This window comes from Plectropomus leopardus, chromosome 8 (assembly GCF_026936395.1).
Source record: "Plectropomus leopardus strain MGB_pleo_1.0 chromosome 8, ASM2693639v1, whole genome shotgun sequence".
Classification (NCBI taxonomy): Eukaryota; Metazoa; Chordata; class Actinopteri; order Perciformes; family Serranidae; genus Plectropomus; species Plectropomus leopardus.
The window spans coordinates 22417743-22444421 of NC_142183.1; the positions used below are offsets into that span (position 1 = coordinate 22417743).

At 40.4% G+C, this 26679-nt stretch overlaps 1 protein-coding gene across 3 annotated transcripts; it reads left to right on the forward strand.

Annotated features, from left to right (window-relative positions):
- Positions 1 to 416: 416 nt before the first annotated feature.
- kdm3b (lysine (K)-specific demethylase 3B) lies at positions 417 to 25836 on the forward strand. Of its 3 annotated transcripts, none has more exons than XM_042492823.2 (25): positions 417 to 909; positions 8569 to 8733; positions 9360 to 9473; positions 10483 to 10588; positions 10900 to 11024; positions 11768 to 11827; positions 11969 to 12679; positions 12788 to 13976; positions 14049 to 14265; positions 14423 to 14637; positions 14760 to 14912; positions 15816 to 15923; positions 16020 to 16147; positions 16247 to 16544; positions 16661 to 16914; positions 18081 to 18353; positions 18512 to 18683; positions 18823 to 18913; positions 19162 to 19292; positions 19429 to 19548; positions 19947 to 19970; positions 22989 to 23128; positions 23488 to 23664; positions 23782 to 23916; positions 24870 to 25836. In XM_042492823.2, exons 1-25 carry the CDS (start codon positions 703 to 705, stop codon positions 24942 to 24944), a joined length of 5388 nt encoding a protein of 1795 aa, XP_042348757.1. In that variant the 5' UTR covers positions 417 to 702; the 3' UTR covers positions 24945 to 25836. The 3 variants fall into 3 exon arrangements, with proteins under 3 accessions (XP_042348757.1, XP_042348758.1, XP_042348756.1); XM_042492822.2 differs by having other exon boundaries at positions 418 to 909; positions 16244 to 16544; XM_042492824.2 differs by lacking the exon at positions 19947 to 19970 and having other exon boundaries at positions 16244 to 16544.
- The last annotated feature ends 843 nt before the right edge of the window (positions 25837 to 26679 follow it).

Here is a 26679-nt window from a genome sequence, read left to right on the forward strand (position 1 = left end):
AGTTTCCTCATTGTTGGGCTAATAAATGATTATCTTATCTTATCTTATCTTATCTTATCTTATCTTATCTTATCTTATCTTATCTTATCTTATCTTATCTTATCTTATCGTTTATCTTGCATGTCTTGCATGTCTTGCATGTTTTTAATGTTTTGTGAGTATGAGAGCATTTTGCAAGTAAAACTGTATCATTTTAGCTTGAGACTTTCAGTTTAGGTCTGTGTTTGAACTGTTTTGAAAATGAAACCTCTGCATGGACAGATGTGTTCGAGCAAACGAGACAAACTGTTACACTGCGGAAAATCCAGTAAGCATCCTCCGACAGTGCACCCTGTAACCACTGAGGCGGTTCACAGGCCTGTCACTGGAGGTCGCTGTTTCCACACTCTTGCTCTCTGTCTCCGCAGTGCTGCCTGTCTACGAGGAGTGCGTTTGATTGTTGCAGGGCTCAATGGCGGACGGAGCAGGATAGTCGCGTTAGCACCGAGGACAATAACATCTCGACTGTGTGAAATTCCTGGCGTGACCCGGTCCGCCGCTGCGTGGCCCCGGCTGCAACAGTTGTAACGGGTTCTCCTTTGCACTAACGTGAAATACAAAGCAGCTCTTTCCTAATTGTCTTGTAGCAGTCCTGAGTTCCTATCCCGAGCGGAGAAGTTGTTCATGGTGGCTCACTGAAGGCAGCTAGCTTGCGAGCAAACCATGGGGGACTCTCTTGAATTGATAGGGAAGCGTCTGATTTTGCTCCTCGACGACGGCAGGTCCGCGAATGGATCCGAGCCGGAGCAGGCTGCCTGGGCCCGTGACTGGCTCCGGGGGACGGTGCGGGCAGTGAGCGTCATCGGCCTGGCCGCCCCGGAGGTTAGCGGAGGAGAGGCGACAACAACAAGCACCGCTGCGGGGCTGACGGTCAGTGTTTACATACAACTGGAACCGTACTGCTGAGCTAAATACCTGCCAATTTTATGAATAATATGTTTACTAGCTATTAAGTATGTGTTTGACAAAATTCAGCTCGTTTTTATCCGTTAATGTTGGCACATCAACGTAAGCTCTTGCACATATTAGCAAGGTACAAGTCGCAGGCAGTTAGGCGAAGCTAAACTCGAGGCCGAGGATTTTTCTGGCCTTTGCTTTGTTCGCTTTATAGCCAGTAAACGAATGATAATAAGCTCCACCAATAACAGTTGTTACCTTGTAGCAAACAGTTGCAAAGCGCAAACGCGACAGAGATAACTAAACGATCACGACATTGTAACACATCGCTGGTAAGTAACGTTGAATAACAGCTTTAGCTCGGCAGATCCCATCGTAAGCTAACGTTAGTCCAGTTAAAGGCCTCACAAGTTCATATGAGGGTGAACCAGGAATTCATCTGACTTTACTGTCGGCTACAACTTATTAACAATTCAGACAAGTTTCTAATACAGTAAACTCCCGAATCAATAAAATTAATCTTTTCAAGCACTTAAGTCTACATTGTGCAGGAGAGCAAAACTGCTGATAGGTAAAAAATTTTGGGGGTGGTGATGGGTGACCTACATAAAAGTATACACTTCATAGTTAAATGCTGGCTCTTACAATAGCAAGCAGTTGTCAAATTCAAGTATTATTTATGTAAATTGACACTTTAATTTGTACTTTACTTTAAAAAAGATTTAAAGTTTAAACTGGTTGAAAAATAACTGATGGAAATAACTTACAGTCAGAGTAAGGACTAAATAATGACACTTGTCCACTTTGGCTTTTGTGTGTTTATTAAACAATGTAAACGTTATCGTTTTCTATTAATGTAATTAGTGATGTAACTTTTGGTTGTTGCAGATGTGCAATTTTTGTAGACTCCGCAAAAAAAAAAACCTCTCAAAAATTGACATTTATTGCTGAAACTAGGTCCATCGGTGATAATTGATCAGGCAGGGGTTTAGGAATTATTCTTCTGCCCTGCTATTATTCTTAACTTTGACAAGATAGTTATTACAGTCATATCTTTCAAATAATGTAATAAGTGATGGTCCTTTGGGTTGTTGCACAAGTGCCATTGTTATTTGTAAGAAATTAGCAGACTGAAAAATAAACTATATTCACTATGTCCAATAAGAATGTCAGGGTGTCTGCAGGATGCTAAAAAGTCTTACAATGTTTCAAATTTGTTTATATATATATATATAATGTCTTAAAAGTCATTTAAAGTTCTCAATTTAAACATGGGAGGTCTTAAACCACAAACATTTTTTATCTATCTTCATTTATTGATCTACATTTTTGTTGGTCCTAAGGAGTCAAGCTCATCAGTGTGAGGGTCCATAGTTCTGATGTTATGGGACCACATATATATTACTTTCCTTCATACTTGTTTAAGTATAAAGTTTAAGAAAACGATGATTAGCTGAAAAAAAAAATCTGTCTTAAATTTGGTTTGAATTGATCTTTAAAAGGTTTTTAAAAGCATTTAATTTAAGTGTCTGTTACAGTAGTAACTGAAATGTACATTTTTGTCTTTTGAAGAACAAGGCTGTCTCTCTCTAATCTGAGGTGTGCATCTACCAAAATGGATATTTGTATAAGAAGTTAGGTCCATCAATGATATCGACAGTAACAAGTCCGGAGCTTAGAAATTCTTTTCCTATTAGAAAATAATACTCTGCCATTGAACTTTGTAAAGATAGTCATTATAATCATATTTAGGTCATTGATTCACAAGGATAAAAGAGAGGTATTCAGAGACAGATTTGCTGCCATTTTCACTTTAACGAAACCAAACTAGGACTATCTGGACTCTGCTGTTAAATGAGTTTGAAAATATTTTCAGCACCTTACTGTGCACAATATAATATGGGTCAACAGGTGTTTCAGTTTTTGTTATACTCATCGCCCTACTGACATGTTGACTGAGTTCAACCACTCAGGGCAAGTTGCAGTTCTCTGATGTCACATAAGCTTAACAAAAAAAAAACAATATTATGACAACTTCGATGTGAAGGAAAAATATGCAGCTGTGGGTTTACTTGCTAACAATATCAAAGATATTTGTTGGCAGGCTTGATTCAGTGGTCTGTGAAGAAGATTGAAGGAAGATTGTTGGCGGGAAGATGTGTTTTGAATAGTTTGGTAATAATCTAGTTATACCAATATAGCTATGTTAAGGTGTCATCTGGTTTTTTGCTTCTCATCGTCTCTTGATGACTTACAAGCAAGTTTCAGCACTAGTATATTTTGATTGTTATTCTTACAGGTGTTAGTGTAAAATGTCAATCCCAGAAGATTTTTAATGAAAAAAAAAAAAAGAAATTTAACCAGCAGATCCAGATGCACATAAAACCGAATTGATGAATAAAAAGGCCTGCATGACACTGTCATGAAATAAAAACCAGATGTCTGAATTTGGTCAGTTAGCAGCAAAACTGAATGAATTTCTGACTAAAGACAAGGGCTTTATATATATATATATATATATAAATCTCTTTTTTAATTTTTTTGAGAGCCTTAAAAAGTCTGCAGTGTTGGACCCTTGGCAGTTAATGCTTGGCATTTATTGTAAATAAATGACAACAAGTAGTGGTATTTTTCCTGAGTATGTATATATGTAAATGGATCCTGTAGATCCTCATAAGGTGGCACAAATTAAGACAAAGCCATGGCCACTGTAGAAAATGTTGGATCAATAGTTTGCAAGTTTGTTTCTTTTCATTTATTTTGAATAGAGTGCAACTGATACTGATTTTTTTCAGGGCTGATATTGATAACGATTGTAAGTAATTAATGAGACAGATAACCGATATCCATTTACAATAAAAATGAAAATCTTTCTGTCAGTATTTAGAATTTGGAATATAACAATCTCCAACACCAAACTAAGTGCAGTAATCTGTCGACCCCTAATTTTGAACAAACAGTAGCGCAAGTGACGAAGACAGCCATAATCCTCTTGTCAAGAACTGAGGTAACATTTTGCCCTCTGGCTTCTTGTACATATATATATTTGACAACAACAAAGGCAACCTAATTTCATACACAACCCCCCTCAGTTGCTATGGTAGCTGATCAGTAACCCATGGGTGGGTCTTCCAACTCTGGGGTTTCTTTTGCGCTTGCCATAGTGGGACTGACTTGCACGCTCATCAGCTTTTTGTGCTCACCTCAGCACTAGTTTCTAACAGTATATGGCTAAAACTTTCCAGGCCGAACTTGTACTTGTGAACTTTGATTTCACATTTGGTGACCCTGTCTACATACTGTGTATTCTGTGTGTGGCTGCATCCACCAGACAGAGAACATCAGACTGTGACCCCGGTGCCATGATGGTTTGGTTGGAAAACAAACTTTTAGAGCCCTAAAAAGCGCATACAAATACTTCAGCAAGATAAAACTTTGCTGTGGGGGATATCTGAACACACCTTGGTAATGGGCTTAAGCATCACCTCTGATCCAAAGAGAGGACTGACACTTGCACCAGTTAAATAATAAAAATAAACACTCACATTTGCTGTCTGAGAGTTAGTGTGGCAGATTTTTCAGAGTCACAATATATATCGTCACAATTTGTATCATGGTGTTTTTTGCAAGAAAATGTCGCTGCATCCTTTATTAAATTAAAGGTATTTTTGTCACAGCATTTTATAAAGTGCTTCTCAAGCAAGTGTTGAGAAAATCCTCTTGCACGGTGGACAAAAGGATCACTTGAACACTTGAAGGTTAAGCAGTTGACTTGACATTATCCGTGTGAATCTGCGTCGTTAATACCTGCAGAGCCTTCCCCCAGTACTTTTCTGCTTTGCAACCTCAATAAAATAAGTACAAAACTTAAGTTTTAGCTTTAACCCTGATTTTAAACAAATGTGATTTGACTGGGGGAGCCAGGCAGACTGATGATTGTACAGACTGTTTCTCACAGCTTGCTCTGTTAAATGAAACAGCTGTAGATCAAAAACTCAGATGTGTCTGTTTTACTTCACTCAACCTCATAAAATAATAAACCTCTGCTATGAATTTTACAACCGTGACAAAAAGGAGGTGTCATAGTGTCTTCAGTAAAAGCGGTAAAGTTTTGCTTACAGATCATGAGAAGTGGGAGCTTAGCTGTTGTCAGGTTTGCTTAGTGACTGTGTCTTAGTAAAGCTTTTGAGTGCCATTTTTCAGTTGGATAACCCTTTAAGAATCACAGCACACCACTTTTATTCTGTTATTTAGACACAGAAAAGAGGATACATTTAACTGAAATATCTTGCATGAAGAAACGGGGTCATGTTCAGGGGAATTGCAGTCGAGGAACTGTGAGCCAAAAAATTCAGCAGAAAATGAGAGTGCTGCATTTTTTCACACTTGGCTACTATTGTCTGAACGCTCCCTAACCCCCAAACTGCTTTATTGGGGCTTCTCAGTGGCCAGCAGAAAAGTCTGTGGTTGTTCTTGACATCTCACAGGTCTGACAATCATGCTCACGAAACCACAAGGTTAATAAAATAGATACCATCAGTGACTAATGGATACACTTCAGAGCAAATCCTGGAACAATATTGAATACATTTGCAATGATGGTCAGTATGTGGATCCTTGTAGCACATTTTTCAGCCCCATGTACAGTAAGTCAGTAAGACTGGACAAATGGACAATATATGATGCCCTCGCCCGAATGTTGTCATTCATATCCTCCATGCCTGCTTCAGCTGTGGCCATGGGTTTTTACCGTGCTGTTCGTCCATCCAAATCTCGTGAATGCGACATCTCAGGAACACCTAGAGGAAGTTTCTTCAATTTTGGCTCAAACATCTACTTTGACTCAAGGATGAACGAATTAGAATTAGGTGATCAAAGCTCAAGGTGGCAGTGACCAGGCAAAACACATTTTGGGCCATAGCTCAAGAAGTTATACACTAACTAGAAAAGTTTATTCAGTAGAGAGTACGTCTTTGTCAGGCAGTGGCATTGCAGCTGCAAAGCGGCCACTGGAGCTGATCATGGCCACGCTAGACAATGCATGCTGCACAGCTGTGCCTGGTGTAATCGTCCCTCTTGGCTACCTTACCGTCAAGAAGACAGTTTTTCCTCATCTTTTATCATGTCGAAATTAAGTGTGTCATAACTGATAAGGTATGGAATAATCTACATTTGCTCTGGTTCAAAATGAGACCAATCGCTGCAACCACAGGAGGTCATTAAGCATGCAATAATAAACGTAAACAAAAATACTAGGCTGGTTCAGTAGTATGAGACATTAGCTGCGGACAGACACACACACACACACACAAGGCCAAACACACGATCCCCTCCAGGCTTATGTCTGGGAGAGATAATTATGTCAAAATTTCACACAATTGTACAGTAAAATATAATGAAGAAGTGATGAGTTATTTTGTGAAGGTCAACTTCACAACAACATCACCATGTTGTGCAACAACATTTTTCAGGCCATTATTCAACACCATAACTTACAGAAGGGTATATTGCAGGGTTTTCCACACATTTGTTTATTTGTGGTGGCCTGCTACAATCAAAACATCCTCCGCCATGAATTGATTTTCTATTTCTGGAGCAGGACTGTTCATTAGGAGCGCTATTATAAACTGTTGGGTTATGCACAGCACCAAGCTGTCGGATCACAGAACGCACTCTGTCCACAGACGGAGCTGTAGAATCGCAAGCGCAGTGAAAGTGAAACATTCATGGGTCTAAAAGTTTGCTTTCACTCTCCTCTTTGCAGCAGCTGCTGCTCTAATTCATTCATCTGTTCAACTCTGACCAGATCAACATATAAATCCACCTGCAACTCAGACTCCTCAAACTGCTGCTGAAGAAGAAAGAACTTGAGAGATCTGCCTGCGCTGTGTTCAGACCCACCAAAACACCCAAATTTTTAAAAAACGGAAGGTTATTCACACAGGAAGTAAAAACAAACCAACACACAGGGAGAAAATGCACAAAAGGAGACATAAAGACAAGAGAAAAGGACAAACTTCAACTTGACTGGTTGGGGGAGTCATAAAACTGCTAGACGTTTATTCTGGTTTAAGCCAATTCTTAATCATCAACTTTTCTTTCAAACCAAAGTCGCTAGATAACTAATGATTGACAGGCTCTTCTTCTGTGATCCTGCCAGAGGGCCTGTTCATTTGAGTCAGCGAAACACATCCGAGCTTTTACAAAATGAAGTGTGTTATTCAACTATTGCTCGAGAGAGAAAAGGAGCCACTGCGTCAGACATTATATACAACAATGTGTGATATTGTAACAGTGGTGCATCTGAAAGTCCAAACTGTGAAAAGTTTAAAAGAAAATAATGACAAACTAGATAGGCTGGCATCTTTTTTTCTAGTATTCACATTTTAATAAGCTGAGTAGTATTATTATTAGACTGTATCATAACCATAATGAAATGCTCTTTCAGAGGGGTTGCTGATGCACACAGATATTACTTTGTTAATTGATATCACTTTATGAAGGTGTCTAATGAGCTCGTGGCCACTGAAGACGCTCTGTGTGGCTGACAGATAGTAGCTTGCCAGTCCATTTGTAGTAATTCTGTCTAGTGAAAAGTGTTATTTTATTTGCAGAACTTGCACATATTTCTACCCTATGCTGCATTTTAATTTGATTCACTAATTGCAGTTGCTGAGGTAATTGTCTTTTTGTAATTTCTGCTGCCGGAGTTTTCTCGATCAAAACTAACAAAAGATTGACTTGGATGTTGTGAAATAGCTTTTAATCATCAGATTATTGAACTATTGTCTTCATTGTTAAACAACCACCATTGCCAATGAAAATCAATCTGATGTGACTCAGGCAGAAATGATGTTCACATATGAGTAAATGTATTTAACTTTTATTTACATTACAAAAGTCACATTTATTCTCTAATGCAAGTTCTTTCTAATGAAACAGCTGCAGTTAACACGAGCTGACGTAACATTAACTTGCTTACTTACCATCAGCATAAGATGAGTCGACTGCTTATACAGACACTGTAGTAAGTGTTGTGTGCTATTTTCAATCGTGGGATACCCCAGTTCTTTTACCAGTGGTCAAAACAGTCATACTAAAGATGTTGCTGTAATGCTTTAATGTTACTCTACGCATTAGCTTGGTGGCTGGCATTAGCCACTCAGTAGCACTTTGTGGTGAACCAATCTGTATGTTGAAGTATAGCATAAATATATCTGGTCACTACGGGATTACTGTGTAGCAAAATGGAATATAACTAATGAAAAAAATGTGCTGTGTGGCAGACAAAATGCTGTATTACTGATACTGAGAAAAATTTTGTGACATTGTATGATGCACAGTGATGGTGATCTGGCGTTGTAGGTAGAGCATCTAGGGGCATAAGCGTAATATGACGCCATAGACAGGCAGCCAAATAAAATGAATCATTACCTTGAATAAAAATCCAGCTACCTTTGGGTTCGAATATTGTTAGAAACATTTGGGATATGGATGGATGTAAGTACACAACTCAACAAAATATATAACATATATTATCTTTAGACTTTTTAATGCATGAATGTTACATATGAATCTTAAACAGTCCTTATTTTTATCTTTCTCTTTTTTTTTCTGTTTTTCTGGCTGCAGGTATTTGTCGAGTTTGAGAATGCTGTGCAGAGATGCTCTTGGGTACAGGTGTATGACAGCGGGGTGAAAGCCGTGTTGGTGGAAGACTCAATTGTTTGGGCCAATCGAAGTGATGGTACCGGGACTGCTGGAGCCCCAGCATCAGCAACAGCCTGGCCTGCTCTGGTGAGTGCTCAGTCTGCATCATGCATACAAGACGATGATATGAATTGTTGAAATGGGGAGTAGGCATTAAGACAAGGCCAACCAAAGCTGCCAAATCGTCCCAATGCTGTTGGGTCCGTAACCTGAATGCCAGCCATTGTTGAAATCAATGACTAAAGCTTATAGTTTGAGTATTCCTTCTCAAGTTTGGACTCTGACCATTACTGAATAATTGTATGTAATAAAATCCCAACACTTTCCAGATATTGCTTTAAATAATGCAATGTTCCTTTGTCAATGAGAACACATAGTAAAAGGCTGATTTTTATTTTTTGTCTCCCTTGATGCTGCAGGCTTTGTTGCTGGGCCAAGTAGAGGGCAGCGTCACACCCCCAAATGCAAAAAGACTAAATTTACAAAGATAGTAATGTACTAATGTGGGTTCTGTAAGCAGAAGCACAATTGAAAGATATGACTAACTATAAAATGACTAAACTGTTTGAGGCATGCAAACCTTCACTTTAAACATAGTGGATCTGTTTTCAACTACATTTAAAGAAAAACCTTCATTCTTTTGATATTTACCCTCAATATCGAGTACTTTTCCTCAGGGTCAGAGAATTTCACGCCGTTCTCTTTCTCCTCAGGTCTTCCGCTCCCTGGTGGACAGAGTGGGTTTAGGATCCGTGGTTCCCGTGGAGTATTTTGGAAACAAGAATTTTGAGTTTCTTCCTGACAACAAAACTGTCCAGAGGTTTGAGGTGTGTATGTGTATGTGTGTTTGTTTTACAGTGTGCATTCCTTTTTCAGTAGTTGTACATGCTAGAACCATTACTTTGTAAACCACTTAGTTTGTTGATAGAAATTAAAAATACTTCTTTGCTGATTGCCGTGGCTGGAGGCCTTAATGCGATATCTCAGGCCTTAAAGGGAATTTCTTCACATTTGGCACATCCACTTGGACTCAAGGAAGAGCTGATTAGATTTTGATAATCAAAGGTCACTGTGAACTCGCAAAAGTTATTTTTTGGCCAAAATTCATACACCAAGCATGACAAAATTTCACACGAGTTAAACAAAATAAAAATAATGAGGTAATGACATGTTATATCCAAAAGGTCAACTTCACTTTGACATCATAATGTTCTGTAAAAGCACTTTTCTGTTTATTACTCAACGCGTTAACTCAGAAACAGAAGGGGAGGCATTTGTTCAGATACTGAATTGGTGACGCTAATTTGGAGTCCACCTTGACACCGTAGTGATTATATACTGTATATCTTTTGTGCTACTGGGCTGAAGATTTGTGTGAAGCGTCCATGCTTGGCGATAAAATACACCTAGTATTCTTGACTTCATTTATTACATGAGTCTAGACTAAAATGTAAAGTGCAACTTGAATGGTTGGCGGAGGCATACAACCGTGAGGCAGTAATTCAATTTTTTAAAATGGACTAAATATTGAGGATATTTATTAAAAATGAGCAAAAACATTTTCTTGTTCAGCTTCTCAAATTTTATTTTCTTGCTTTTTTCTGTTTTGTGTGATTGCAACTTAAATACCTCAAAGCTTTTCAGTATATATGAGGCAGAATAAAAACATTTTTTGGACAGGGTGTTTGTCAGTTCTCACATTTTTTTCAACAATGAACCAATACAATAATATCAGCATTAAGGGCACTGATGTTCTGTCCTGTATTATTCTAGTGTGAACCTTCACATTATTGCTGTATCACCAGTCAGAACAGTGTGGTTTGTGTCCTTGTGCAGGTTGAGAAAGACATTAGACACCCTTTGCTGGTGGAGCAGCCCTCCCTGCAGGCTGCCATCTCCAGCTGGCGTACTGACTTTGAACTGCAGGAGATCTTCAGGAAGGGTAAGACTCAGCCTTCAGCAGTTTTTATGTTGTTGTATTTTTTACTACCTCCATGTGTTCTCTGGGGTGTTATGTTTTAACAGCGTTTCGCACATTTTGTTTGGGAACTGATGTTAAGCAGTGAAGGCCATGGACTAACAACTAACAGCGACTGCAAATCATTGTGTTTCTGACGCCTGAGTGACAACTAACTAAATTTAGAGATGTCCATGCCTTTATCATTTGGTAGTCTGTATTCCTGTTGACTTGTTAGCTGTTTTATTTAAATCTGCAAGAATGCAACTTATTCTGCACCCCGTTCCTGCCCTCAGGTTCATACACTATTCAAGGACGCAGAGTTCGTGTTTACCAGCCAGAGTTTGAGGAGTGCTGGGCATCAGGACTGGTCTCACAGCACGACCCAATCTCACACATCATGGAGATCACCTTAGATAAGGTAAATAATGTTTGTGTTACAAGTTATATTGGAATGCAAATTGTATTATATATTTAAATACCAAAATCAGGATGTGTGCAGATCTGTAAAAAGGCATACAATTTCTTAAACTCAATTCCATAAATATTAGACCTTAAAAGTATTGCAAAACAATTAGAAACTCTTCATGACATAGAGGTATTTAGATGGAACATCAGTTCTAGAGGTTTGTAATATTGTGAAACTAAGATAGGAGATTTTTAACTAAATACCCTGATATCACTATTGCGACAATATTGAAGGGTAGAGTACAGTTACTTTTACAAAATAAATGAGAGTTTTGATAAATAATCATCTTCTGGATTTTATGACTAAATGGGACTAAGTTGGTAAAGGCAAATAGAAGAACAGCTGGAGCAGTCTGGTAAGTTAAGTTAAAAATTACATAACTTTGCTGTAATCAGAAAAATATAACACATACAATATTATGATATCCAAAATTTAAGACCATATTTAGTCTCATATCAACATTTTGACATAATGTCAATATATTGGCCTGTCTCAATAAGTCCTGTCAGTCACTTTCAGAAAGGATAAATTCACTTTAAATGACTATATTATCTCACTTCTTGTTTGGGGTCGTTTAGCGCTCCCCAGTTTGTACAAATACAAACCTCATGAAATAATTTTTATGTTTTGCCTAAATATATTCCAGTCACGGTGTGAAAGGATGCCACTTAAATTCCACTTTTTTTCTGCTTTAGGGAGAAGAAAACCAGATGGTGGATCCTCGTGTGATACACGTCATGCTGGCAGAGGAGGAGGTATGTTCGTCATATTATAAAAACATTTTGTAATTGATTTTACTGAGGTGAATATTTTGTTATAATGGGTTAAGTGCTTTCAGCTTTAGATTAACATTTTCAATGTATTAACAGAATTTTCAATATTTTCCCTCTCCTCAGATTGGTAAGAATGGGCGACGAAGGAAGGACAGTGAAACAATGAAGGGAGACAGTGGACGCAGACGTAGGACTGCTTCCGAAGGCGAGGATGACTTGAACTTGAAACGTTTTAAAGGAGCAGGAGATGTGGGAGCTGATGGGCAAAACTGTGGCGATTCCAACTCCAAAACTCCAGCGGAAGGGATGGGAATCTGGGGAGGAGACTCTGGAGAAAAAGTCAGCAGCACAACCAAAAACGGAAGCTCTTCAGAAGGAACCTTTCCTCAGGGCAGAGTGTCGTCCCCCAACACCAACTCCTCACTCCAGATGGACCAGTCGAACGTTACTCCTCCTCGTTTCCCTGCCCATGTCAAAGAAAATGGTCGCTCACTCTCCACTCAAGGGGCAGCAGACTCCACCACTGCCGTTACACACACCCCCACTCCCACCCCTCCTCCCCTCAAACCTGCCCCCTCTCCCTTCTCCACCACATCTTTCCCCTCACTAGGCCAGATGCCAAGCCTGGTCCCTGGAGCTCCAGCCCCCAAGGCCTCCCCATCCCCCCAACCAGACCGAGAGGAGGCCTCCCAATCAGCTTATTCTAAAACAGCTGCTCTTGTTTCCCCGGGGCCTGTCACTATTTCTTGGTCACATGACAGCGGCCCCAGTGTGGCACTCTCTGCTTCTGTGGGTTTTAGTCCTAAAGCCCCCACTTGGGGAAGCCAGACTGAGGTAAGACGATGGATATGATAAGTACCATCTATAACATTACACGATGCCTTTGCAAATCATCACAGTTTTGTTTCTGGTGTTATATCATTTGACCACTTCTTTTCTCAGGGCTCTAAAACAGCATCAAGTTTTCGTTTGCCCCAGACCGTACCCACTGCTTCCGTATTTGGAGATGTTACCTCCCAGACCAACGGAGGTCCTACCACTACAACCTCCCAGGACACTCCCAGACCCTTTGGCTTCGGCTTTGGCGGAGCAAAGACTGAGACTAAATCCCAGCAAGACCAAAACTTGTTTTTCCAGTGCATGACCCAGAATTCTGGGTCCAGCCCGAGCCTAGCTGCTGGTCAGACCCAGTCCAAGGACACCAATTACTTTACCGCAGTGTCTGAGAGCCTGAGTAAGGAGCCCCCAAGCCTTTTTAAGTCTGCAACCTCCACTGAAGGACTGAAAAAGCCCGAGCAGCCCAAAGTGCCTGAGACCCATTCAACGGGAAATGGTGTGCTCAACAAATCGTCATCGGCCTTCCAGGGCATGGGTGGCTCTGCAGGAGGAAGAGGCTCTGGTCTGAGTATTGGTGGTCTGGCTGCAGCTCAAAGTATTTCTAAAAAGAGCAGTAATAATGGGACTTCTGTTGGGAGCTTAGGGCTGCAATCTGGTTTTAATACTTCAGATAGCCACCAGAACCTCTTTCTGCAGGCCTCCAAAGAGCCCGCTAATCCATTTTTGGCGTATGGGGACAAAAGCTCCCACACCTCCTTCGCTGGCCTCACAGGGGCTGAGCCACAGACTCTTGGTCCTGCCCCGGACAGCAAGCCAAACCTGTTCACTATGGCAGAGCCACCTAAGGGGATTCTGCCTTCCCCTTTCCCAGCACTCTCAGCATCCGCTTCATCACCTAGCTCTTCCTCCTCTCCAGGGCAGACCTCATCACAGAGGTCACAGATTGAAGGGACTATGACAAAGGAGGAGCAGGATGTTGGGGAGATGCCCACATCCACTTCAGGCCTCCCCATGTTTGGAGGCAGTGGCCCTGGTGGAATGGAAGAGGTTCCTTTGACCTTTGACCAGAGCCAGTCTCAGAAGTTTACCCTGGACGAAAGAGGCCAGATGTCCAAACGGGACTCTGACTCCAGCAGCAACAGTGACCTGTCAGACCTGAGTGAGAACGAGGAGGGCCTGGAGAAAGGCCAAATCCCAGGAGTACCACCACACCCTGCCAAGGATGGGGCTATGTTGCAGAAACCTAAAGTCCAAGGGGCTGCTAAGAGCCGTCCACGTAACAAGCCTTTCAAAGGTAAGTCCTGTCCTCTCTTTTTTGTTTTTGGTGACAAACTAAGCAGAACTAACATTAATTTGTCTCCTTCAGTGGGCCAGTCTGTACTAAAAGACCAGAGCAAAGTGCGTCGTCTGAAGCAGTCTGGTGAGTGTTTTCTCCAGGATGGCTCCTGCATCAATGTGGCCCCTCACTTGCACAAGTGCCGCGAGTGTCGTCTGGAACGCTATCGAAAATATCGTACCAACGACGACGACAGCGATGATGAGGACGACCCGAATGTCTCCTGTCGGTTCTTCCATTTCAGAAGGTAGATATTTATATGCTTGCACTGCTCATTGGCTTGTGTTGTGTATTTTAAGTTGAATTCATAAAGAGTTATAAAAAAGCTCTAAAAAACAGAGGAAGCAATCATCAATCAAACAGTGATCTGTTACTGAGTTAACCTTTTTTTTGCCCGTGTAAAGGTTGGCTTTCACTCGTAAAGGTATACTGCGTGTGGAGGGCTTCCTTAGTCCTCAGCAGAGCGATTCTATGGCCATGGGTCTGTGGCTGCCTGCACCGGCAGTGCAAGAGGGCCTTGACCTCGATACATCCAAGTACATCCTGGCCAATGTGGGAGACCAGTTCTGTCAGTTGGTCATGTCTGAGAAGGAGGCCATGATGATGGTGGAGCCTCACCGTGAGTATTAAGACATCATTTTATTCACATTTAGTGTTTTATCTTGTACTGCATTTTGCGTCAACACTCACCTCGTCAGAAGTGTGTATTTAATCCCGTCTTTCTTTTGGCCCGTCCTTCAGAGAAAGTGGCGTGGAAACGTGCCGTGCGAGGTGTCAGAGAAATGTGTGACGTGTGTGAGACCACCCTGTTCAACATCCACTGGGTGTGTCGCAAATGTGGCTTTGGAGTGTGTCTGGACTGCTATCGGCTCCGCAGGAACAGGCCAAGGGAGGGTGAGTCATCACGGTGACATTTAGGGAACCTTTGTTAACAAGTTCACCATAGTGCCGTGTTGTTTAACTTTTCTTTCATATATTTTATCAAAGTCATAGAGACAAAAGTTGATGTCAGATGTTTTTTTTAAAGATATTTTTTGGCCTTTTATGGCCTCATAGGAAATGGGAATGAGAGAGTGTGGATGACAATGCAGCAAAGGGCCGCCGGTCGGACTCGAACCCGAGGCTGCTGCAATGAGGACACGTAGGCTCTGTACATGGGATGTGCGCTCCATCAACTGAGCCACCCAGCACCCCAGAGTTTTTGTTAGACAAAATTGTTGCGGTTCCATGCCTCCTGGAAGACTTTAATGTCCTGGGCAAAAGGGAGATATTCTGGTCAAATATGATTGTTTATATTCTGTAGATTCACATGTGTAATGATACTATTTAAAAAATCAATCAATCAATAAATACTGGTACTGATCATCGCTAGTAACAACCTACTCGCTGGTGGCTATATATAATCACAGTATAAAATGTGAGTTTTCAGCTCATAAAGCACAAATGTAAGAAGATTACTCACCCATCTTTTAAGTGGTAACATCCTATGAATCTCGAGTGCACAGCTGATAGGTTTGTGTTTTGTTTACATGAGGTAACAGAAGTGCATGTTTAATAGATTAATTGTGGACAGGGAGCAAACTTCGCTTGCTGTCAGGACACAGTGTTAGGCCTGCATATTCTCATACGAAATTCTTTTAAACAGACATTATGACCTGAGAAATCTAAATGTGTCAGACTTCAGATATCCCTGGTCAAAAACAGATAATTGCCAGATAATGTAAACCCTGGTTGATGTTTCTTTGTTGGATCTTTTGAGTGCGTTGGAAACATAGGTCAATTTGTTCTTTCCCTCAGATGTAGATGAAGGTCCTGAGGATGAGGTTTTCTCTTGGTTGAAGTGTGCTAAAGGCCAACCTCATGAGCCACAGAACCTTATGCCCACGCAGATTATACCTGGGACAGGTAACATATACATTTTGACTGTTTATGACCACATAATCATCAAGTATTGGTACAGCAGGAGTTGTTATGATTGATTTTATTGGCTTTCTCCTCTAGCTCTTTACAACATAGGTGACATGGTGCACTCAGCAAGAGGCAAGTGGGGTATTAAGGCTAATTGTCCTTGTACCAGTCGACACACCAAGCCTCTAGTACGCCCTAGTGCCCCCAATGGGATTTCACAGGTACCCAGCCACATCATCATTTTCTTAGTCCTGAATTTCTGCATTGTGCAAAGTGTTTAACCGGAAGGCTCTAATGTCTGGCTGTGCTTTCCTCAGCAGTCTACAACAAGCAGTAGTGGCACCCTCGCAGCTGCAGCTCCTGGTATTGGCACCCCCCCAAAATCAGAGGGAGAGACATCGGCGATCAAAACAGAACCTACACAAACAGCAGCGCCAGCAGACAGTGGGGGAGGAGAAAGCGTGGGCAGTGTCAGTAACTCCACCAGTGGTACGTCCTCCCCCTGTAACCTCACCCAGTCGTCTGCCAAGGAGTCACGCTCATCAGGAGAGGGCAACAGCTCTGCTCTGCACTGGCTGGCAGACTTGGCCACACAGAAAGCCAAGGATGACACTAAGGGTTAGTAGGAAAGAGGAAATGCTGAGCCAGTGTAATTTGAAAACAGAAAAAAACGAAAAATTCATACAAAATGTTGTTTTTTTTAACGTCACCACTTGTTTGTCATCTTCTTCCAGAATCCGGTACACTTCGCTCCATGATGAGTCGAGACAGCCGGCCTCCCTTTGGCCTGGACTCACTCAGTGCCCTGTCAAAGCCTTCTGCTTCCAGCCCTAAGCTATTTAACAGTCTGTTACTCGGCTCCAGCATGGCCCAGTCCAAACCTGAGGGGTCCAGTCTCCGAGACCTGCTCAACTCTGGACCGGGCAAGCTCCCCCAGGGCCCTGGAGAGAGTGGGGTACCATTCCCCTCTGTCTTTACGTCAGCAGGCGTACGTAGAAAGCTTTTATTTATTCCATGGTGTTTTATGAAAATTTCCAAGTGTACACATTTACAGTGAGAAGCCCATCAGCAAGATCCATTACGGATTGAAAAATTGTTAATTTTAAAAAACAGTTTAGAAAAAACAAAACTGCTTTTTCCCTGTTAAAATCCTGTGCCTCTGTGTTAAATTATCCTGTATCTCCTGTTCTATGCCAGATATGTATCAAAGAAATTAATATCAGAGCCTTTTTATATCAAAATCTCTGTCTATCTCTTAAAAATGTTTGATGAATCAGGGGTGTTGACAAAGTTCATCAAATTAAAATGAGACTTCAGGCAAATAGCTAGCCACACAGGTCAAATAAAACTGCACTCCACCGCTTGTGGGTTGTAGTAGCTAACAGAGTAATATGGAGATGTGTGTTTGCATATCAGTGGGTTGAACCTTTGTTTCATTTCCAAAATAATGTGGCTGAGGGTAATTCATTCATCTCTCCCTCGTCCTCCTGATCTAATGGCGAGGGAGGTGTGTGTGGAGCCAACAGTCCACTGTAGCTTTGTATTGCACCAAACAATTGGCCTGTACAATTTTTTTGGGTTCAACCAATTGCAAGGGATTTGACTGAAATCCCTCTTGTAACTGTAAATCGTACAAATATGCCATTTCACTGCGAAATTTGTCACATTACAGAAGCTAAAGATTCCCCAACTATGGAAATTGCTTATAAAGCTGAACACCAAATAACATTTTGGTGTATTTTAGCACAAAGAGAAATACAATTTGTGAGGCACATCTTTTTTACAACTATATAGAAAAACACACCTGGAATTAGTGATAAATAATGTAATGTAAAAACTCAGTATTAAAGTCTAAATTTTCAGCATCAATTTTTTTATTTTCAGTAATGCTTCTACATGTATTGTGAATAGGTGCACCCTAAGCTTAAAGTATAGTGAGTTAAAATTGTAGGAATACTAAGATTAGAAGTAATTGAGCTGATTTTAAACAATATCTCTGCCAGTTACTGGTGTAGTTATGCAGCAGATCATTCACTTGATAAGATGAAAAGTGCTAAACATGTATTACTTAGAAAAAAGACAAAGCTTCTCTTGACTGTATTTACCTGTTAACACATACCTTGGTAATTTAAAAAACTCTGTTTTGTTTTGCAGAGTGACAAGCTGAAGAGCAGCCTCCCGAACTTCTTGGATCACATCATCGCCTCTGTTGTGGAGACCAAGAAGGCAGAAGGCCGTCGGACCGGGGCCTCTGAGGGCAGCGAGCTTGGTGTGTTGGGTGCTCGAAAAGATGGAGTAATGGGCCTCAGTGTTTTGGAACCACATACCTCACACTCCTGGCTCTGTGACGGACGACTCCTCTGCCTACAGGATCCCAGCAACAGCAACAACTGGAAGATCTTCAGAGAGTGCTGGAAGCAGGGACAAGTAAGTACCTGAATCAGTATAACTCCTGAGGCTTCTGTACCAGAAAGATGGTGGATCTGAACAGGACAGATTGCTGTTGGAGAGACATGGGGAGAAATTTTACTGAACTGACATCTGTTGCTCTATCATCTGGATAATCTCTTCTCTTATGTGTCCAGCCCGTGTTGGTGTCAGGGATACATAAACGCCTGAAAGGGGATTTGTGGCGGCCTGATGCCTTCAGCAGGGAGTTTGGAGACCAGGATGTAGACCTGGTCAACTGTAGAAACTGTGCTATCATCTCTGATGTGAAGGTGCGAGACTTCTGGGACGGCTTTGAGGTCATCTCCAGTGAGTGCACATACTTTTTTTTTCTAAATTATTTGTCTTTGTTTGGATTAATTGATTGGTTGGTGTGCATGCGACTGTGTCATTTTAGCTCCTGTTTCTCTCAGAAATTGTAGCTAATGTTTTTTTTCTGTGATTGCAGAACGACTGCAAGATAGCGAGGGACAGCCAATGGTTTTGAAATTAAAGGACTGGCCTCCAGGTGAAGACTTCAGGGACATGATGCCCACACGGTGAGGAACCAAGAAATATGTTGCTTCTTATTTTTGATGTTTGTTTACCAACAAAGCTAACCACATCATTCCCTGAGTGGTAGGACTGGGCTCCATCAAATAAAGTATGACACTATTACAAATACCATCACCCAAAGTGTGATACCAGTGCCAATAGAGTTATATTTGTCTTACAAATAAGATAATAAGATGCAAAACACATTTGTGAATCTTACTGGTGTTGTTCTTTTTTGATGTGCTTTTCCCAGGTTTGACGATCTGATGGAAAACCTACCCTTGCCTGAGTACACAAAGAGGGATGGTCGTTTAAACCTCGCCGCTCGTCTGCCCAACTTTTTTGTGCGTCCCGATCTTGGACCTAAGATGTACAATGCCTATGGTGAGAACGATTGGCTGAGTGTTACCGAAATGTTTCATTTTTAGTCAACTGAGATATCTCTGTCACTCCCTCCCTCCATTGTACATTTGTCCTCATCTTCTCTCTCTCACTCCCTTACTGTGTTTCTGTCCTTTAGGCCTAACCTCCTCTGAAGACAGGAAAGTGGGAACCACTAATCTCCATTTGGATGTGTCTGACGCTGTCAACGTCATGGTCTATGTTGGCATCCCTCAAGTGGAGGGAGACCCAGAACAAGGTCAGTGGATTTAAGACACTTAGTTCTTCTCTGTCTTCTTCTGTCTCATTCACACACACATTCAAAAAACATTAACCACAAGACACTCGTGTGGTGCACCTTTATCTGTTATCAAAAACACTGCACCGCAAAACCCACATTTTTTTGCCTTATAAAATCCAAGATATTTTTTATAAAATATGTAGGAGAACCCATGTCAAACACTAGACATTAATCACTTATTTTTCATCCCACTGATCCCTCCTGAACTATTTTAAACATACATTCACAGCTGTTTCCAAAACATCATACCTTTACTGCTTTAGTTGCTCCAGGCTTGATTGGCTTGGATTGGACCCTGAAGAGACCCTTCAGGTGGTCTCACTCATTTACATTGTGGCAAAATTTCTCATTTGCAGAGGCAGATATCAATGGACGCAAAGGTCTGTAGACTTTCAATTGTATCACCTTAGTAGCATGCCCTTCTTCTTGACTAACTCCCCTTGTTCACTCCTCCACCCCATCCTTTTGTTATTATCTGTACAGTAGGGGCCAGAGCACTTGGACCCATCTGTCGGTTTCCACTGTGGCATGTTTTAAACATTTCTATGTAAATTCAACCTTTATTAACAACTTCAGTTATTACCAGATGGCACTGAAAAACTCTTCTGTTGCTCTTTGGAGATCCTGGCTTTCTTCTTCTGTGTAGATTTCCAGGTTAAAAATATGTGTATTCTTTGGGGTTAAGTCAATGCAGCATTTGTGTGAACTGACATGACGTTCACATAAGGTTTCATATAAATACTGGGATCTTCAGTTCCTGTTAGCTTTGGATGAGCTGTGCTCTGGTCCTTACACTGTGGGACAAAAGTATGAATGAAGGGCATCTAGAATTGGCATCCCAATCCCTTGCAGTTACAGTGACGCTGACACACACCTAACAGTATGACTTATCCTCATACAGCAGTCACTCTTCTTCTTAGTGGGACCAGGGGATTATACAAACATGCATCAAAATAAAGTTACATTCACTGATTTATCCTGGCTAATGAACTTATGTCTGTGAAGCAATTGTGTGTGTGACATAGGCTTGGGCTATATGACCAGGTTATTATTCAAAATGATAATGGGTGGACATGATAATGGTCATCAAATGTCCATGAGAACAGAGTGATAATTAATTATACAATGAATCTTTGCTCTTGCTTTCTCTATGCTTCACCCTTACAAATTAATTGCATAGAAAGGACTTTGAACTGCTTGCCATGGTCATTTGACTAGTGCAAACAAAAATGGCGATTGTTGTTAGTAATTATGGTGACAACACATGTCAGTGGGGCTGTGAAGTGTAAAACTAACTAGCTTGAGAACTCAGTTTTGGTCTATTCTTACCCTTATTTTCCTTATAAAACAGAAAAATACAACTATGCACCAAACCAAGTTTCGCTCTTCCACCAGGCTAATACTAACACGTAGATGCCTTATTGATTAATTGTAAAACACACACACATTAAAACTTGACAGAATCAAAATAAAACTGACCAAAACCATCTCAGGTGGTCTTCCTAGTTATCGCATTAGTCCACTTTTCCTAAAATTACCAACTCTGGTTTGGTTGAAATAAACCCTTAATTAACTGAGATAGATGTTTAAAAAAAACTGATCTACATGCTGTTTATCCCTGTGGTCCCTTTCTGCCTGTCAGCTGCCCACTTTTTCCCTTTTTAATGTTTGCTTTCAACTGTATAGAAGTTGTGTTACTGCTGTTACTTTCCTTATTTTGCCGCTTCACCGTCAAACCTTTTAGTTAAAACAAGTCTACTAATAGTGTAGGGAAGAAAAGTACAAGCAGAAACAGCCACAAGGAGAGCTGCAGACAACAGACTCTCATTGCATCTGTGCAAACAGCTCACCTCCAGCCGATAGACTTCTTTTATCTGCCATGCTGTGTGATGGAAAGACACTTGCAGCAAAATAATGGGTACTTTAGGTACTGATCAGGCTGCTGCTTTTAAATAAACACACTCAAGACAAGCCATCATTAGTGAAATTCACACCTTTAAGCGAGTAGCCCTGTTGTGTGGAGATGTAAATCCTTTCTGCACCGTATAGGGCTTACGCACCGAGTCGATCGCGCTTAAGCTTTTTTTTGGACTATAGTGTCGTATATTGTTGTTTTTGTTAAAGGAATATCGTCAGTAGGCGAATCACCCAACCTTAGTATGACCAGATAATGAAGACTGTGTCGGTATACACACACATTTTTAATAAAACTTACCTTACTGGCCACCTCGCCAAATGCATACACATGGTAAGATAGCGACGATAAACACTGGGAACAAACAGGTGTGATTTGACACAGTCATTAGTGTTTTTTTCACTCACCATCTTCTTGTAACTATAACTAGTAACTCAGCTCTGTAGATGAAACATCAGTAAAAATTTCATACAGAAGTGTTAGCTCCTCTGTATGATCAACCTCAGGCTGTGGGTGTGTACATTGTGTTAGTAAATGTGATTGTGTAGTCTGTAACTTTTTTGTCCCAGTGGTTCTCAACTAGTCCTGCCGCATGATCCACAACACAGACATTATTTAAAATTTAAACAACTTTCATTGATTTCAAAAAATTAATAGTTCAGTAATTTACAATGCTTTCATGCAGGATAAACATTAGTCCTGTTGTGGGATTTTCATGTTTTGCCAAAGGCTATAATAATAGTTTCTTTTTACAGTTCCATGGGGGAAACGTGAGCACACAGGGCTGCTGCTCGGGACGTGTGTGTCATGAAAGCCACATGATACAGCTGCAAAATTTTTATTTAAAGAGTAGCTATGAAAACTTAAGAATCAAACTGTCCTGAAACTAATTCTTACAGTTATGGACTGTAAAGACCTGTGACCTACTGTAACATTGGGTCATTAGCCACCAGTTGAGAACTACAGCTCTGCACCATTTTTGTCTTACAGTATAATGGATGTACTTTACAGTCCCAGTCCCAGTCCCAGGTAGGGCTGAACGCGTAATTGCATTCAAATCGACATTGTGAATTAAGAGATCTCGATATTCAAATAGCAATAAGTGTAGTGAGTGTGTGCTAGTGGAGTGCGTTATTGCTTGTGTACAGTGAATAATACAGAAGATGAAGAACTTTGAAAAAAGAAAAAGAAAATTGCATACTCAATCCAAATATTTGTCCATAAAAATCAAAGTTAGATTGTTTTACCAGATAGTTCAGCCCTAGTCCTGGGACTTAGACATGATATGTAAAGTCAGTCATCAAACTGGAGTAAAAACAAGACAGTAGTCTTTAAGTAATGTTGAAAAATCAACAATATCAGCTCAAAATTTTGAAGAGGAAGCTCTACTGTAAATTCTTGTCATTGTAGAGACGCTGCTGATGATCTTTTGGTGCCCTGCATGTGTGTGTGTGTGTGTTGTTGTTTATGTTTGGTCCTCCAGAGGTCATGACCACCATTGAGGAAGGTGATGTGGATGAAATGACAAAGAGGAGGGTGTACGAAGGAAAGGAGAAACCTGGAGCTCTCTGGCACATCTATGCTGCCAAGGATGCCGAGAAGATCAGAGAATTACTCCGCAAGGTCAGCAGCCAGTGGATTTCTGTCTAAAATAGCATCTGATCTGTCGAGCTGCTGTGTAACTGGCTGCACTGATCCTTTACAAAGACAGCGATGCATTGGGTGACCGGCGCGGTACCGAGGGCCTGATGTCATCAGATAGTGATTGCACAAAAATCATTGAAAAGCCTTCCTCTTCATCAAAATGCATTATTTTAAGGGTACTTCTATTCTGTGTATTTATCTTAATCTGAATCCTGATAAGTTTACCCTGCACTACATTCTTCTTGATTATACTCGGATGTCATCGGTGGGTTTCCAACAACAATCAAAAATGCAAGGTTCGGATTAATCAGAGGATTAATCATGTTTTTTTGTGTCAGGTGGGAGAGGAGCAGGGTCAAGAGAACCCTCCAGACCAAGACCCCATTCACGACCAGAGCTGGTACCTGGACCAGACGCTCCGCCGCAGGCTCTATGAAGAATATGGTGTTCAGGGTTGGGCCATTGTACAGTTCTTAGGAGATGCCGTATTTATCCCTGCTGGAGCTCCACACCAGGTCAGACGTGTTGTATTAAGGAAGCTTGCTACAGATATTCTTTTATTTAGATAATCCAAGGTTCATATTTATCTTGTTTCATTAACATATTTCTTCATTCTCTTTCATTTCCATCAGGTGCACAACCTGTACAGTTGTATCAAGGTGGCAGAGGACTTTGTTTCTCCTGAGCATGTTAAACACTGTTTCAGACTGACCCAGGAGTTCAGACACCTGTCTACTACTCATACGAACCACGAAGACAAGCTGCAGGTCGGTGTGCTTTTCTCTAATGTTGTTTCACATTTTAATGCGTTCAACTAGCAAAAATAATCTTTGTTTGGTGTTGTTTCTAAGCAGTGTGCTCCATTTTATGTAACTTCTAGAATCTGCCACTTGAGCATACAAAAGATGTTATTAATTCAGAGTAGGTTTATTAGTTGCTTAGAGTAATTGCATTAAAAACTATGCAGAGATCAAATTCAACTGATAATTTATATAATGCTGACACATGAACGTAGCAAAACTAAATGGCAGTGCATTTAAAACAGCTTATAACTGGATGTGAACATTTTTTTTTTCTAAATCTATGTTCTTTAATAATAGGCAAAAAAATCTTTGAAATTAGTTTATTAAACTATAATTGATTTCTTAAAATTATTCGACAGTATTCATTCTGTTGAAAATTGTGGAATGGCTCTTTCACGTTATTTAAATGGAAATGCCCACTCTTTTCATTTGCAAAAAGCAGTATTGTAATTTACAGCACCGTTGCCCTCCCCTCCCTCAAACCCCACACACACTGTTGACAGTGTATGTACAGAGTGAGGAAAGGGTTAGCATGGTAGATGGTGCTGTTTCATTATTATTAAACCTTCATTTAACCAGGTACATAAGGAAGGCATTTGAGTACATAAGGCAGAATCATATAAAAATGTAAAAACAAACAAACAAACAAAACATAATGGAGCCACACTAATAAAAAAAAAAACAGCCATAGGTTACAAAAAGTTTGGGTTTTAAATTGAGTTTCGTATTTCTCATCTCTGTTTTATAGACAAAGCTCTTGTACAGCTGCTTGTGTTAAGACAACATATAATATTTGTTAAATAAATGAATGAAATAATTTTATAGAAAATGTTATTCATATTCTTTAAAATGAAGTGTTGAAAAAAGTCAGTGAGAGGCGCTGTTGTCGTTTTAACAACTTTTTCTTTTTTTCTCAGGTGAAGAACATCATCTATCACGCAGTGAAGGACGCTGTTGGGACACTGAAGGCTCATGAACCTAAACGCCCTTAGTTCCTGTCACTTAACACTGTCCCAAAACAACCCACCTCTGACGACCACTCCACTGCACACACACACACACACACACAGACTCTACATCACACACCTACATACACAAGCACAGGCTGCAAAGATAGTAGTAGGTAGGTTCTTTTGGGACAGTGAGATTCTGGGTTTTGGGAAAAGAGAACATTTGATTTGGGGAGGGATTAGACGGGGAGGGGCTAGTCAGCGCTTTGATGAAGGAAGTCCTTTGTCGCTGTTACACAGTATGCTCAAACTTGTCTAGTTGTTTTCCAATTATTATTTTTGATTAACTCTGTATTTAAGGTCAGTGTGTTTGTTCTGTTGTTTTCATTGTATATGTAAGATGTGAGAGTAAGGGAGGTAAAAAGCTGACGTGCCTTTGGAGCAGAGGTTCAGCTACCACATAAGTGACTGACAAAATGTGAGTACCGGGCTAACTTTCCTATTTTGATGACGTTGATATTATTTTTCTTCAATAGGAGCGAGGTTAACCTGTTTTTGTAGAATTTTTTTTGAGTCTTTGAACACCTGATTGCTTCTGCCCTCTGTGGCTGAAATGGATTTGCGAAGCAGCCAGTGAGGGGAAGCAGACCAAAGTTTTGTAATTTTTGTTTTCTTATTTCACTTTTAGAATAAGAAGTCTTTTCTTTTTATACACCACAAGGCAATGATCAGGAGGACTTAAAGACAGGGCAGGTTTAAATTTTTTTGGTCACCTATCTTTGTCCCATGGGCTGAATGAACTGCAGACTTTAACAATGTTGTTCAAGAATCACAATTGCAGCTGAACAGAACTACTGGCCATTAACATTGTATCAATATATATATTGATCTTAGCAGTCTCTTTGATTTTTCACAATAAAGTTTACAAAAACTACTTTTTGTTTGATGGTTATTTCTTTACTCACAAAACTATGCATGTAGAAGCAGGGGTCCATAACAAATGTGAATGTATTTTAATGTCTGAATCACTTCCACTAACTGTTATTTTCATTATCAGTCTTTTTTGATTAAATCCAAAAAAAGATCAGCACTTTACATTGATAATAAAACTGAGAAAATCGGATCATCCTTTACATTTGAGAGCAAATATTTGGAATTATTTCCTGATGAATGAACTTACAGTCTGGCGATTGATTTATCCATTTGTCAGATAATAGTTCAGTACCAGAATGAATGTCTGTCTTATCTTAATTTAAGGTCCTGTGTGGTGTTGAATGTGGTTGGTGTGTGTTCATCAAGTTGCGGAAGTATCAAAACGTTGCCTTATTTCAGAGCCAAACTAAAATTTTCATCCAGACAAATGACATAATCCGTTTTTTAGAGCTGAATTTGGTCTTATTTTCACTCTTATTAATAAAGGCAGTGAGGTAATGCATGGATTTTCATTACTTTTATCTGTTACCAGTGTTATCACCGTGCACAAGTGTATTAGTGGATTTTGTTTTACTGATTCTACATGCTCTTATATCTGTCTTGTGTGGCCAAGCTTTCACTGCTTATTTCTAGACTAGTAAGTAGATCAGAGAAATGGGGCAGGGAGGCCTGAGTGTGCTGTATGAAACCCAGGAGGAGGATGCAAACATGGATTTAATTAGTTCAAAACCAACAAAGACCAATTACTTTATTTTACAGTACAGAGAAAAATAATATGTGGGATAATTTAATTAATATAACATATTAGAATCCACAATGATTGCAGTTATAACTTAAAAGTTAA

Excerpts from the sequence above, each read along its gene's own strand:
- kdm3b (XM_042492822.2), top strand. The coding sequence starts at position 703 with ATGGGGGACTCTCTTGAATTGATAGGGAAGCGTCTGATTTTGCTCCTC. Across the intron at positions 16,148-16,243 it reads CCCCCAATGGGATTTCACAG|CAGTCTACAACAAGCAGTAG; the intron begins GTACCCAGCCAC and ends TGCTTTCCTCAG. Across the intron at positions 18,354-18,511 it reads AGTGCTGGAAGCAGGGACAA|CCCGTGTTGGTGTCAGGGAT; the intron begins GTAAGTACCTGA and ends TTATGTGTCCAG.